General features: G+C 44.3%; 1 protein-coding gene across 1 annotated transcript in view; it reads left to right on the top strand.

The window, feature by feature from the left end:
- The first annotated feature begins 439 nt into the window (after positions 1-439).
- The window catches only part of cables2b (Cdk5 and Abl enzyme substrate 2b), a 29,152-nt gene continuing 14,501 nt past the window's right edge, over positions 440-15,090 (top strand). The window contains exon 1 of the mRNA XM_027288676.1: positions 440-1,258. Coding sequence (XP_027144477.1) covers positions 453-1,258 — 806 coding nt within the window. The 5' untranslated portion in view covers positions 440-452. The remainder of the gene's footprint in view (positions 1,259-15,090) is intronic.

Here is a 15,090-nt window from a genome sequence, read left to right as displayed (position 1 = left end):
AAATCATGATATCCATGGTGCCTTTTGTTGCATAATAGTGCAAGTATATATTTATTTCACCAGATATGATTAAAAGATGTTTATGACAGTGCCTGTGACATGCAGGTTTACATTTAAAGCTTTAACAATAACCACAAATCTTATTTATTGAGTGTTATTATTATTTTAACACCTAGATATCTGATTGGCTGAATGATTTCTGTCTTTTATCCTACTGGATTAAAGATACTACTACACTGTGTGCTAATAAGTGGAAAAAACATCCACATTCTGACTTTCCTAAGTGAAAAAACGTGTTATATTGTTGTATATTTGTTAAGTTAAAAATCTGAAAAACAGCCTAATAGTAACTGCTTTTTAAAAAAGTTATTGTTTTAGAAAGAAGGTGATCAGTACACTTTTTATTTTTCCATTTAAAAACCACGTTTTATCATAAATATTACAGTTATTTCATGGTCATTACCTTTTATGGTCAGTGTATTTACATTTTTCAAACACCGTGTAGTTTACAAGCGTGGTCAAACCCCGCCCACAAGAGTCTACGTCATTACGCATTCCTCGTCTGGGCCAATCAGGAGCTGAGGAGGGCGTACAGCCGTCTCGCGCCGGGTAAAAGGGATTTGACAGCCGCGGGTCTCGCGCTGATCCTCAGTGGGACCATGGCGGCGGCAGCGACCTGCGGCCAGCACGGAGCCGCTCTAACGGTCGCCGTTAGCGGGAAGAAGCAGCACGGTAACCGGGAACACAGCCGGAGGAGCCGGGAGAACTCTCGCCGGAGACAAGCCGCTCTTTTGTTTCTCAGTAACATCTCTCTGGACGGGCGGCCGGTCCGAAGTGATTCAGCCGACGATGTGGGAAGTCGCCAGCATAAAGACGCCGACTTTGAGGGAGCCGAGTCCGGCTCTGCGGCGGCGGCGGCAGCCGGCGGGTTGTGCCCGGAGCTCGGTAACAATAGTAGCTACGGGACGTTCTCTAGTTTGGTCGGGAACGTTAATCCCCCCTCGGCGCCGAGGACAGGACTCCTCACGATACCGCCCATCCTCGTCCTGCCGTCGGATACAGAGTTCAACGATGCGGGGAGCGCGGAGGTGCTGCTGGAGCGCCGCAGAGGCTCGTTCCCCTCGCCGGGGAACAGCAACCTACTGTCGCCGTCCCCGTCCAACACCAGCCTGCTACCGTCGCCGCTGGGACCGCGGAAGTCTTCCACACTGCTGTCGGTTCAGAGCTGCAACTCGGTGTCCTCGGAGCCGCGACAAAGGTGAGAGACTCTTTAACCCGGGAGCATCAGTCAGCTTCACGGCTCAGTTTGTGTCTCTGTGGCCCGGTGTCTGCTTCCAAACACCGCCGGAAAGTTTGAGGGAGGAGGTGGTTGTCAGAAGTGGTCCACAGGTGGACAGCAGCTGGACTGTGGTTGGTCCACAGGGGGACAGTAGCTGTTGGACTGTGGTTGGTCCACAGATGGACAGCAGCTGCTGGACTGTGGTTGGTCCACATATGGACAGTAGCTGCTGGACTGTAATTGGTCCACAGGGGGACAGCAGCTGGACTGTGGTTGGTCCACAGATGGACAGTAGCTGGACTGTGGTTTGTCCACAGATGGACAGTAGCAGCTGGACTGTGGTTGGTCCACATGTGGACAGTAGCTGCTGGACTGTAGTTGGTCCACAGATGGACAGTAGCTGGACTGTGGTTGGTCCACAGATGGACAGTAGCTGGACTGTGGTTGGTCCACAGGTGGACAGCAGCTGGACTGTGGTTGGTCCACAGGCGGACAGTAGCTGCTGGACCGTGGTTGGTCCACAAGCGGACAGTAGCTGGACTGTGGTTGGTCCACAGGTGGACAGTAGCTGGACCGTGGTTGGTCCACAGGTGGACAGTAGCTGGACTGTGGTTGGTCCACAGGCAGACAGTAGCTGCTGGACCGTGGTTGGTCCACAGGTAGACAGTAGCTGCTGGACCGTGGTTGGTCCACAGGTGGACAGTAGCTGGACTGTGGTTGGTCCACAGGTGGACAGTAGCTGCTGGACTGTGGTTGGTACACAGGGGGACAGTAGCTGGACTGTGGTTGGTCCACAGGCGGACAGTAGCTGCTGGACTGTGGTTGGTCGACAGGCGGACAGTAGCTGCTGGACTGTGGTTGGTCCACAGGTAGACAGTAGCTGTTGGACTGTGGTTGGTCCACAGGGGGACAGCAGCTGGACTGTGGTTGGTCCACAGGGGGACAGTAGCTGGACTGTGGTTGGTTCACAGGGGGACAGTAGCAGCTGGACTGTGGTTGGTCCACAGTGGGACAGTAGCTGCTGGACTGTGGATTGTCCACAGATGGACAGTAGCTGCTGGACTGTAGTTGGTCCACAGGCGGACAGCAGCTGGACTGTGGTTGATCCACAGATGGACAGCAGCTGGACTGTGGTTGGTCCACAGGTGGACAGTAGCTGCTGGACTGTGGTTGGTCCACAGGGGGACAGTAGCTGGACTGTGGTTGGTCCACAGGGGGACAGTAGCAGCTGGACTGTGGTTGGTCCACAGGGGACAGCAGCTGGACTGTGGTTGGTCCACAGGTAGACAGTAGCTGCTGGACTGTGGTTGGTCCACAGATGGACAGAAGCTGGACTGTGTTTGGTCCACAGATGGACAGAAGCTGGACTGTGGTTGGTCCACAGGTAGACAGCAGTTGGACTGTGGTTGGTCCACAGGTAGACAGTAGCTGCTGGACTGTGGTTGGTCCACAGGTCGACAGTAGCTGCTGGACTGTGGATGGTCCACAGATGGACAGAAGCTGGACTGTGGTTGGTCCACAGGTAGACAGTAGCTGCTGGACTGTGGTTGGTCCACAGGTAGACAGTAGCTGCTGGACTGTGGTTGGTCCACAGGCGGACAGCAGCTGCTGGACTGTGGTGACACTCCCTGTGCACATAAGCTGAGGTGACTCAGACTGTCAGTCACTGGTTCCTGTTCGTTCTGGTGAAATGATTTCACAGCAGTGGAAGTTCATGAGTGTGTCGTGATGTAATAACTGTTCCCTCCCTGCCTGGAGGTGAGACTCAACATTTACTGCATGCATGGCAGTGCACTGAGTCATGTCCTCAAACCCACACAGGCTCAGGTGACTCTTCACAACTGGATCTTACAAATGAATCTATTAACTCTAATGTGTCTAATGTCCTGGTGTCCTTGCTGCTCTGTTTGGCCTTTTTGCTTGTTAACTGAATCTTTATTGACATTTTCTCCAGGGTCAAAGTCGCGTCATGTCTGTTTGACCCATCCATCCACCAGAACCTCCTCCATGTGTGGACATTCTCGCTCTTGATACTACGTCACCTGACATTTGTCTCTCTAAGGCGTTTACATGTAGTATGAAATGCTGTGTCATCCGTATAACTCGACACTTTGTGGGGAGTGAAACATGCAAATTGTTAGTCACGCTGTTTGCTGATAACAGGCTGAAACTTGTCTTTTGTGTCTCTTAGAAGATAAAATATACTGGAAGAAACTCCAGCTTAGGTTTGGTCTCAGCCTCGTTTGCTCGAGCTCGGTCGGCTTTGCAGTCTGATGGGGAAACGTCACTCTAAAAGTAGTAGCTTGTGGTTTTGAAGAGGGGAAGTGAATCTGGGGACGGTTATCAGCAGCTAACACACAACATGAGGCCGAGATGTTTTCTGCGGCACAGTGACCCAGAATGGTTTTCATTTGGGTGTTTGTGCTGTTGCTCAGGATTGGTTTGGATCGTCTCACACAGACAGAGAAACACTGACGTGTGGGATGAAAACAGAAGAAGCATGAAGCCGAAAAAAGAGACGTTTAAACTGTGTGAATGTGGTTTTATTAACTATCAGTGTGTGTGTGTGTGTGTGTGTGTGCTGATGGATGGATCAGCTCCGTCACCGCGTTGGCAGCGTATCAAGCCCGGAGAATGTCAGCCCCACGGCGATAAACACTGCTTAACCTATTTACACCTAACAACAGGCCGGGAAATTAGCAGCAGATAAGAGCTCATCAGTCAGACTGCTGCACCAGCCACCAACCGTCATCTGCAGGCTGATTCACTGCGATGCTGCACAGACTGGATTTCATTATTTATATATATATATATTTCATTGCCACCATGCTGTGTGTGTCACTATGCACACAAAGTTTTGACTTGTGTTCATCCGCGACTTCTTGTTTTCACCATAAAGCGATTGTTTAGTTCATTAATGTCCGAAAACAGCGTAAGATATTCAAAATATTTAATTTACAGTGATATAAAAACACAAATGCGTCACCTTTGAGAAGCTGACACCAGAGAATATTCAATAAATAATGAGATAAAAAAACATTCGTCGGTCAAAACAGCTCATCTTCTGTCCTTCAATCGATAAACCGACTAATCATTTCAGCACCTAGTCTAATACATAATATAACATCTCCTCATTAATTAGAGCCTGACTTGTACTGTGTTTTTAGTTATCTAGTGTTGCAAGTAATGGTTATTTTTCATTCATCTTGTCTTAAAAAAGTGTCCATCAACGTTTCCAAAAGCACCAAGTTTACGTATTTTGTTTCGTCCGACCGACAGTCGCAGTGTTTAGTTTATATAGCTGCAATAGTTCATCGTTTAATTGATTAGTAGATCAACAAGTGGCAACTGTTTCCGTTGAATATTCTATTCAGTTGATTGTTTGTTTGTAGCTTCTCAAATGTGAAAGTTTGCTGCTAGAAATCTAAGTGAAATTCTGGCCTTTGACTGAGTAGTCGGACGTTATTAAAACGATTTTTCAAGACTATACAGACAAAATAATTTCCTGCTTTATCCAGAAAATAATGGGCAGATAAATCAGTACCTAATATAATTGTTAATTTCCTTGAATATCATAAAAGACAAAGAGAAACAGGGAGCTTGCACCAGTTTGCTTCAGTTTGGTCCAAACTCACAGACGTTTTTATAGAAAAGAGTTCTTCGTGTTCGTGCCCTCCTCTATGCATCTTCATTTTCCACCTGCTGATTCGGGTTTAAACTCTGCAGCCCGACTGCATCCACGCTTTAATTAACACGTCAGGTTCGAGTCCTTGGTAATCAACCTGTGTGCGAGCTCTGCAGGATTAATGGCTCCTGTGAGCGGCGTCGGCTGTATTTAGCTTCATTCAGCCGCCGTGTGAACGTCGTCTGTGTGACCAAGTGGACCGTGACGCAGAGGATTCCCCACGACTCAGTTTGTTTCCACTGCGCACTGATATCCTGAGTTAATTAACCGGTCACATCGAGACTTCTGGGAACTCAATCAGTACTGAGAAGATTCATCAAATGATAGTTAATGTCATACAAGACAAAGAGAAACAGGGAAGTTTGCTTTAAATGGCTTTAACGCAAAACCTAGTTCAGTTTGTTTCCTTTCTGTTCCGTCTAAGAGACGACGTGATGTTAACTGAAGTGAAACTTCACACACACACACACACACACACACACACACACACACACACTCTTACACTTCCTGGTGTGATGAAGTCGTCCGTCGTCAGTCGCGATCATCAGTCACGCTCTGTTTAGGCTCTCTGTCTGCAACGAGACTCGGTGTGTGAATGAAGTCCAGCCAACAAGCCAAGTGCTTCACACACACACACACACACACACACACACACACACACACACAGGTTAGCTGTTTAACAGATGCTCTTATATACAGTGAGTGAGGACACTTGGCTGCCGATGCACACAGTGAAGGGATTGAACTTGTGAACTTGCAGCTGGTCACAGTTCTGATTCCTCACCTTGGTGGAGTGACCTCATGAACGGTGTGAGAACAGAAGAGCATCGTTTCCTGCTGCTTGATGATATTATGTAAATGTTGCGTGTGTGAGAGAAAGGCAAAGTGTTCAGGAGACCTGCAGGATGTTTTTCTGATTTTAAAAATCTGGAACCATGACATTTTTCTACTCCACATTAAACATTCATGAGTTTGGTTAAAAGCCTCAAACAAAAACAAGAGAACACGCTGATGTAATGCATTAAAAAGCTGAACAGCCTGACGAACTCCGTGCCTAAACTTAATCCTTACTCTGTCTTTAGCCTAAACCGCAGTCTACCCTTAATCCTTAAACTGAGTCAGAGCAACTAGGGCTGCCACAAACGATTATTTGGATAGTCGACTAATCACAGATTGTTTTTTCGATTAGTCGTCTAATCGAATCATGCGTAAATTCACTGTCCCGGAAAGGGGTGGGTGGGCAGGCGCTTTAAACCTCGTGGACGGAGTCGTGAGCCACCTTCGCCCCAGAGTCTTTCCATGCCGACCCAGAGCCGCAGCGGAGGCCAGCCAGCGCCGGGGAGAGGTCCCACGAGGGGATCCTGGGTCTCTATACCCAGGAACAGAGTGAATGGAAGGACAGAGTTTGGAGTTTGGAGGTTCAGGTTTTAGCGGTCTCTAGAGTCCATTTTGCAGACTCAGGTGACATCACTTGAGACAGTTCATCAGACTTTGATGTGGGGCAGCGGTGGCTCAGGAGGTAGAGCGGGTGGTCCACCAATCAATCAAGCTTTCAGTGGAAACCTAGAAAAAGACTGTATATAAGTACAGTCCATTTACCAAGTGTAAAATCCACTTTGACTCTTTTTTGCATCATTGTTTAATTTGTTGCCGATGCAGTGGTTTGTACATTTTACTTCTGGTCGTTCGGTCCAAACTCACAGACGTTTTAATAGAAAAGAGTTCTTCGTGTTTGTGCCCTCCTCTATGCATCTTCATTTTCCACCTGCTGATTCAGGTTTAAACTCTGCAGCCCGACTGCATCCACGCTTTAATTAACACGTCAGGTTCAAGTCCTTGGTAATCAACCTGTGTGCGAGCTCTGCAGGATTAATGGCTCCTGTGAGCGGCGTCGGCTGTATTTAGCTTCATTCAGCGGCCGTGTGAACGTCGTCTGTGTGACCAAGTGGACCGTGACGCAGAGGATTCCCCACGACTCAGTTTGTTTCCACTGCGCTCTGATATCCTGAGTTAATTAACCGGTCACATCGAGACTTCTGGGAACTCAATCAGTGCTGAGAAGATTCATCAAAATGATAGTTAATGTACAAACAACAATAAATAAACAGAATGAATTTATTCTTTGAGGCAAACAGACCAACGTGTATCATCGCCTCTCGGTCTTCTTCGTGGTCCGACGTTGAGCAAGATTTCCTGCATTTCTGTTTTTAGAATCGAGGTCCGTCATGATCTGAGTGGCTTACCACCTCAGCTGAGGGAAAATCCTGTACAAGTGCACACTGTTCAGCCCCAGACCTCATGAGGTCCGTGACGTAGACTCCACACTAAACAAGGAGGGTTGTTCCTGGTTTAAATTAGGATTTGGTATTTCCCCGGATGACATCAGGTCTCCAACACTTTCTGAGCTGATTTGTTTATTTGCAGCGTTTGCTGGTTAGGAGGTTCGGAAATGAAACATGAGAGCTGGTGATGGCTGATAGAGGCGAAGAGGAAGAAGCAGCGAGGGTCACAGTAAATAACAGCTCTCTTCACCAGATTATTATTATTTACGCCTTTTTAAAATGTGTGGCTGCTGCAGGGAGGCACCGTGCACATCTGCAGTCAGCAAGCCAGACTTTGTGAACTTCCTCATATTTGGTCATTTTTATGTTTTTTACGTTGCTCAATCCTTTCTGGCTCCAGCTCCGATGTAACTGGAACACTCGCTGCCATGCCCGGTGGGATCCAGCAGTTCGTCTACTTGCCATGTCAATGTTTGAAGAACAGTTTGATTAATACTTTATTAATAAACCGGAATAACACTTCCTACATGATCTGAACGTTCTGCGTCAGTGTGTGAGTGCAGACAGATCATCACACGCGTCACGAAAGCAGAACAAGCTGGAGGTCGTTTGGTTTGGACTATTTTGAATTTTGATGGAAACAAAAATTTGAAACAACTTCTAAAGAAGTTATTACACAGAGGCGTCCTTTAACCACCAGACATAAGGTTATACTTGGGGTGCCTCATTAACTGTGGCGTCCACGCAAGGAAAGCAGTGAAATGCCCCAAAAATACTTGTGGGAATAAAAGATATATTTAGTGGTTAGTTAATCTGTGAAGTGTTTGGCTCTCTCTGAGCAGTAAACACACTTGGAGGGTTTGGTTGTTCAAACTTGACCTGGTTATTAATCAGCCGTTCTTTCAGTTTCCATCTGTTTGTCTCTCCGAGCTTTCTTTAACACTCCCTGTTCTTTATCTCTGCCTCACACACGGGTTGAACACGCTGAAGCTTGATACAGATAATATAGACTGAAGCTGCTGGAACTGAGTATTAATACATAAATGTATTACATTTCCATCACTCGTATCTGAACAGAGTGTAGATGAGGTGCCTGTGTCCTGCTGTGTCTGCTTAAAGAGCAACATCAACCCGAAACTTCGAGCTGAATTTGTTGCCCGAGGCAAAAAAAACTTTATCACATTCAGATCAGCAGGAACACACCTTCTGAACACACACACGCACACACACACACACACACACACACTCAGTGAAGCCAGATGTAATTTGACTGACATCATCTGTGTGTGTGTGTGTGTGTGTGTGTGTTTGTCTAAACATGCATGCCTCTCCAGTGAAAACAGAGCTGAACCTCCCTCCCTTCCACACCCTGAACACACACACACACACACACACACACACACACACACACACACACGACTTCTCTCTTTTTCTTTCAGCCTGTACAACACAGTTCCCAGGCGCCCTGGAAAACCTGAAAAAGCCTGGAAAAAAAACAGTCGACCAAATTTTTTCAAAACATCCTGGAAAATCTTGAGTTTAAATAAATTTTAACGTTAATGTTTCTGACAATGAACCACGAGGCTGTAAAAAGCCTCCACTTACTGTAATATGACTAACAACATTTATACGTATGATCTGATTCATAAAAATCTATTTATGAATTCTACATTTTGTTCAGTCTGGATTTGTTGTTACCGTGTTATGATGTTATTAGTGTTCAGGCAGCGATGATCAACGTACAGATATGTTATTATTATATTATATCACAGGTATATCTGTGTTAACGTCTGCAAATGATGCTCGGGTCGTTTAGATTCTATTTGTGGTCATATAATTATATATATTTATAGTTATTACCCTTTTTTATTTTTGTTAAGTGAACAGAGTGACAGTAAAGTTTATTGTTAAACTGTAAAATATCCAAGTGAATCGAAGAATCTCGGCTGATGTATCGATATGTTTTTTTCTCCTGAGTATCGGTGTCAGCATAAAAAACACAGCACGTGTCAGGCTCTATAAATGAATATTAACGGATATTATTACACGGCATTTGCCGAGCATAGATCACAAAGAGTTTTCCAAAAGAAACAAAATAAACACAATGATGGAATACTATAAAAATAATAAATAACAAGGCCAAATATTCAGATGGTAGTAAACGTAGTAAAGAAGTTCTTTCTATAAGACGCGTTTAAATCCGACTTTCCACGTCCGACGTGTCCTCAGGTTGTTTCCTTCAAAACTAAACGCAGCGGTAAATCTTTATTCTCATCTGTGGTTTGGCAGAAATAATTTAAATGTTTTGGACAAATATGGAGGTGCAGTGTGTCCACTCTGACTCTCTGTGGGCGGCCACACAGTCCAGGTGTCTGCTGTCAGTGTGTGTGTGTGTGTGTGTGTGTGTGTGTGTGTGTGTGATCGTATAAGGCTGATAAAAGCTTCTCGCTCGCTGAGACCTTCCGTTTATCATAAACACACAGTCTATGTTCATATCTGTGCACGCAACAACATCTGCATGATAGTTAACGCGAGTTCATGTGGTTTTAAATGTGTCACCATCGGTGTAAACATGTCACAGTCTTCCTGTGACCTTTCGTGTGTGTGTGTGTGTGTGTGTGTGTGGTCTCCTCACACACACACACACACACACACACACACACACACACACTGTCTTATCACTCACATCCACTTTGCTGTTCATGTCGAGCGTCAGCCTCCGTGGCTTTGAAGTGAAGCCAACGCGCATCAACGTCCACATGAGGCTGGTTGCAGTCTCCATAAGCCCCCATGTTAAAATGTCCTTCACAGCAGGAATAAACATGTTTCATACAGATTATGGTTCATGTTAATCTCCCCAACAGGCTGATAAAAGGACGTTCTACCTCCTCTGCTCACATTCTTATCATTCATAAGAAGTCGTCTGCTCCCTGTTTCATATTCATACAGCGTGTTTTTAACTCCATTATAACCAGGTCTGTCATGAACACATCAACGTGTGTTACATCATGTTGGGATTATAATCCCAGTGAGAGCAGAGCTGGATTATGCACATTAATCTGTCAGAGATACACAGTTTAGTTCAGAGTCTTAAACTGCTGCAGGTGGAGGCAAGTGAACTCACCACGAGCTCTCGTCTGTGTCAGGTCAGGGGTCACCAGCCAAACTGTTTTAACGGGGAGTCAGTGATGGTGGTGCAAACTCCTCCACCTCCAACCAGTGACGGAGGAAGAGAAAAGGAGGGATACGAAATGAAGGAGAAGAAGCAGGAGGACTCTGTTAATCTGCGTGATGCTTAGTCATCCTTAGGTCCATGTCGTGTAATCTGTGGAACGTCCAGCATCCGTCTGTCGGAGTCAGAGGTGGACAGTCTGTTCTTACACACTGAGCTACACACTACTGTGTGTGTGTGTGTGTGTGTGTGTGTGTGTGTGTGTGGTGAGGATTTAGTATGGGAGGTATTTAAGTGAAGCTGTATGTGAGATCTCACACACAGAAATAGAGGTACCGTTCCCTTTCCGTTACCGTGTTCGTAACGTGAGATTTCCTTCTTTCATTTTTACTAAAACCACAAAAACAAACCAACGAGCAAATAAATAAAAACGTGCATGTGCTATAAATGAATTAACCGGTTCTAATCGTGGAATCTGTGACTTTCATGCTGTCAAATTCTGCTCGTTGCATCCATAAATCAGTCAGGGCTGATATCAGCTTCATAAGGTCAGTGCAGCTGACCTCCATCATGACTGTCATGGAATGCTTGTTTCTCATTGGCTGGCAGGTGTTGAAATCGTAAAAACAGAAGTCGGTGCTCGTTTTAAATGTAAACACAGCGTCTTTAGGACACTCAGAGTTCATTCAGTTTGAGTCTGAACACACAGAGAGAGAGAGAAATCTAAAATAAGCACAGAGGACGACCTTAAGAATCAATACTGATCCCCGTCCTGCAGAGACGCAGATCTGCAGAGACAGATTAAGTCAGTGTGTGTTGATATAAGCCAGCGGGGTGTGTGTGTGTGTGTGTGTGTGTGTGTGTGTGTGTGTGTATTCTGAGCAGCCTCGCCTCTGATCAGTGGAAGTGGTATGCGAGGAGGAAGCAGCTGTCGGCTTGTTCGTTCATCAAGATACAACAAAAGCAAATGTTGATCATTGATCCTGGAGGGCGAATCAGGACAGAGACGGCACAAATATGTTCAGTCCAACAACACCACCCTGCAGTCGGGGTGGAGAGAGTGGAGCCTGGTTGATATACGATGGCACATCGATACAGGTTTAAATATATCAGCTGATATAAATATATACATGGTTTTTTTTGCATCAGTGGCTCAAATTAGGTTCAAACACAGGATATTTAACTTAAAATAATAACAAACAAAATAAGTAAAAAAGCTTTTATATCTGCACATATTGGACAATATTTACCCTGATCACAGACGATATCGGCCTCTTGATATATCAGTCAGGAGAGGAGTCTTTATTTTCATCTTGAGTTTAATTTATTTAAAGTTTTTTTCCTGGCTCAGAAAAAGAATTTGATTGCACTTGTTTTTGCATCCAGGCCAACTTCAGAATGCGCGTAGAAGAAACGTGAAGGTAGCTGTTTAAAACGTGATGCCTATCATCAGGGAAATGTTCTGTGGCAGCGGTGCAGACAAGAAGATTACAGCTGTTTTGTTTTTTTCAGGCTTCCTGTATGATCTGACTTTTTCTTTGTGGTGTTGCTACAAACTGACGGTTCAGTGGCTCCATCTGGTCCACAGCTCACAGAGTTCACCTCGTGTCCAGGTGATGAAGAAAGCCATTTCAGTTTCAAGGGAACCAAATTACAATTGGTGAAAGAGATTAATGAGTAGAAGAAGAAGGAGGAGGCACGAAATGGAAAAATACTGCAGAGTGTAGACGAGCACAAAACTTTGGAAGTAGAGTCGCTCACCTGTCTGACTGCTGAGATAAATATCAGATGGTTGAAAACAGGAAAAGGAAACAGATAAGTCTGAAATAGAAGCTGCTAATTAAAACTAATAACAGTAGACAAAGTTTGATGGACAGAGAGAGAGAGAGAAAAGAGGATTTATGTGAAGAAAATATAGCCAGAGATGGAAACTGCAGCAATATAATAAAGTAAAATACAAAATAAAAGCTGAACTCAGAATAAAAACATCCAACTCAAATCGTTTTCATTACTATTCCAGGCGTACAGCGTTCTGACAGAGCGTGTTTGCTCTGCTTTATTTTAAGATTAAAAAAAAAACGACAGCAGCTATTATTAGAGTGACTCTGGTGTTGTTCGTGACTCAAACCGGATAAAAATGACTCCGCGTCTCAGACAGATCCATCACCACAGATCCCAGAAGGGCCAGCAGCTGCCTCTGGGCCCCGACCTGCACACTCATGGAGCCGGGATGTTTGAAGGTTGTTTCAGTCTGAATTTCACATCATACCAACACAAACAGTCAGTGCTCTTTAATATTAAATCAATACTATGAGCCTCAAGTGTTAACTCACACAGGGTGGTCCATTTCAGGGTCATATACTATATATTAAATTATTTTATTCTAACAGTATAAAGTACGGACATACGTGACGTTATCTGTAGGTTTCTGAAGAGCTGTTGTGAAGCTTGCCTTGCAAAGTTTCTGGTAAACTTCCAAATACTCCATGGGAATTATGGAAATTGTTTAAATTACTTCCCAATTTCCAGTTAATTCCCATCAAACTGTATCATTTAAACATAAATCTAAACATTTAGTTTTGTCATCATGCAAAAAAACAATTAAAAAAAGTAGAACTTTATCAAGTTTGAATTATTTTATTTAACAATATTATGAAGTCCAAGACTTCAAATGTGTCTTCAATAGTCTCTGTGTGCTCTGGGCTCTAAAGTGTGGTCCAGGTACAGAAATCACCTGTGCAGGTAGGGGGCGTGGCCTCAACAGCCCTGCAGTAAACATGAATAACGACGAATAGCAGATATTCAAGTGGACCTGCATTAAATCTGGTTGTTTTAGTCAAGATTATGCTAAAATATGTTCCCGGATAATTCCTTTTAATTCCAATGGAAAGTTCCCAACTTTGAAAATTCCCAGAATTTTGCAACCCTAGTCCCAGCTAATCTAAAAATCAGTGTTGGATCTGAGGCAGGCCGAATGACGCCTGTTTGCTCAAACAAACCACCTGTCAATCAAAGCGGATCAAAGTTTTGTTTTAAAAGACTTTTATTCACGGTGTATTTATGGTCATTGTATGTCACTGTACCTTCTATAGTCTGAAGCTACACTATAATATATACACTGCTTAATGTTTTGGCCTTTAGCTAAACAGTATGTGGACCTAAACAACCAATTAATCATGAACTTCCTGTTCCCCGTCTCACTGCGATGCTTGTTCATTCAGTTATTTATTCATATATGAATTTATTCTTTCATTCGTTGTTACATCGTGAAATACTTTCAGAAAGTCTGAAGCTCTCGTCTGCTCACTCGTATGAAGTTTCTGTGGAAAAGGGCATCGGCCAAACCTAATTTGAGTGCAGTGTATGAAAAGCTTTGCTGTTTTTGTTTTGGCTGGTCTGGCCTTTAGTTTAATGGCACAGAGCTAAAAATATCTTCAGAATAATGTCACATATTCAGAAATTCTTCCCAGGTCTAAAAATAGATTATGCGTGCTCGTCTGAGATTCTTTTGGCTGAACATCCTGTTCACAATGGAATCTAGAGAATAATCTTTGATGGAAATATCGGCGTGATCGACGGACATGGTTACTGATCTCACCTGAAGGATATGTCTTCATCTTCATAAACACTCATCATCATCATCATCATGCTCAGCAGCGAGGGAAACTGCAAACTGATCTTTCCATTCCCACAGAAGGGAAACTTTCCACAACATCCCAGAGAGATGCAGTAGGCTGGTTCTCATGGAAATGGGGCACTGGTCAGACTGTTGTGATAATGAGTCTGCAGATCCACGGCTCAGATACTGGGACAGATTTAGACAGACTGGGAGAGACCTGGCGTCAGCTATCGCACTCTTACCCAGATATTGTTGATGTTTATGACTACAGTCGTCCCTCGCTATAACGCGGTTCACTTTTCGCAGACTCGTTGTTTCGCAGATTTTTTTCAGTGTAATTTTGCTTTTGCTTTTTTTTACAGCGCACTGTACAGTATGAATGCGCATTGTGTTTTGCGTCCTGTTTAAGAGAGTACTGTACATAATGCGTGTAAAAAGGTGTATAAAATCATGTGGTTAGGGGTTTTACGGCCTTAAAACATGTATAATAATTGTAAAACTTACTTCGCGGATTTCGTTTATTGCGGGTTATTATTTAGTACCTATCCCCCGCAATAAAACAGGGACCACTGTACAGTGTTTTTTTTCCCTCAGGCACCTTTTAAATCAGAACAAAAATAAAACATTTGAAGAACTAACAGAGATGTTCATTGTGCTATAATTAACTGATCCTGTTAAATGTCAGTCACACTCCTGCTGAAGGAGTTGCTCTGTGTTGGGGTTCGTTCGTGGTCCGTCCAAACATGTTGTCAAGTCATAATTGTTATTTGTAGCTGCCAGTTATGAGACGGGTCAGTCATTACTGCAGCATTGAAAAACACTGCTCGTTATTCTGCGTGAGTGGGGCTGGGTGTCGAACTTTAATACTTTTTCTGGTACAGACTAAAATGTGTCTGCAGTATTGAAACGGTTCCTAAAGCTGGTTATGAATGGAGTCCTTAATGAGGGTCAACCTTAAATGTGTCACTGTGTCAACCGTTGTGCCCATATTTGTCTTTATCTTAAACATGACCACCATCATCATTATCATCATTATCATCCGTCAGGGGTATT

The sequence above is a fragment of the Larimichthys crocea genome, chromosome XV, assembly GCF_000972845.2.
Source record: "Larimichthys crocea isolate SSNF chromosome XV, L_crocea_2.0, whole genome shotgun sequence".
NCBI lineage: Eukaryota > Metazoa > Chordata > Actinopteri > Sciaenidae > Larimichthys > Larimichthys crocea.
Note: the sequence above shows the minus strand (reverse complement) of the source record. Positions and strands in the feature narration are given on the sequence as shown.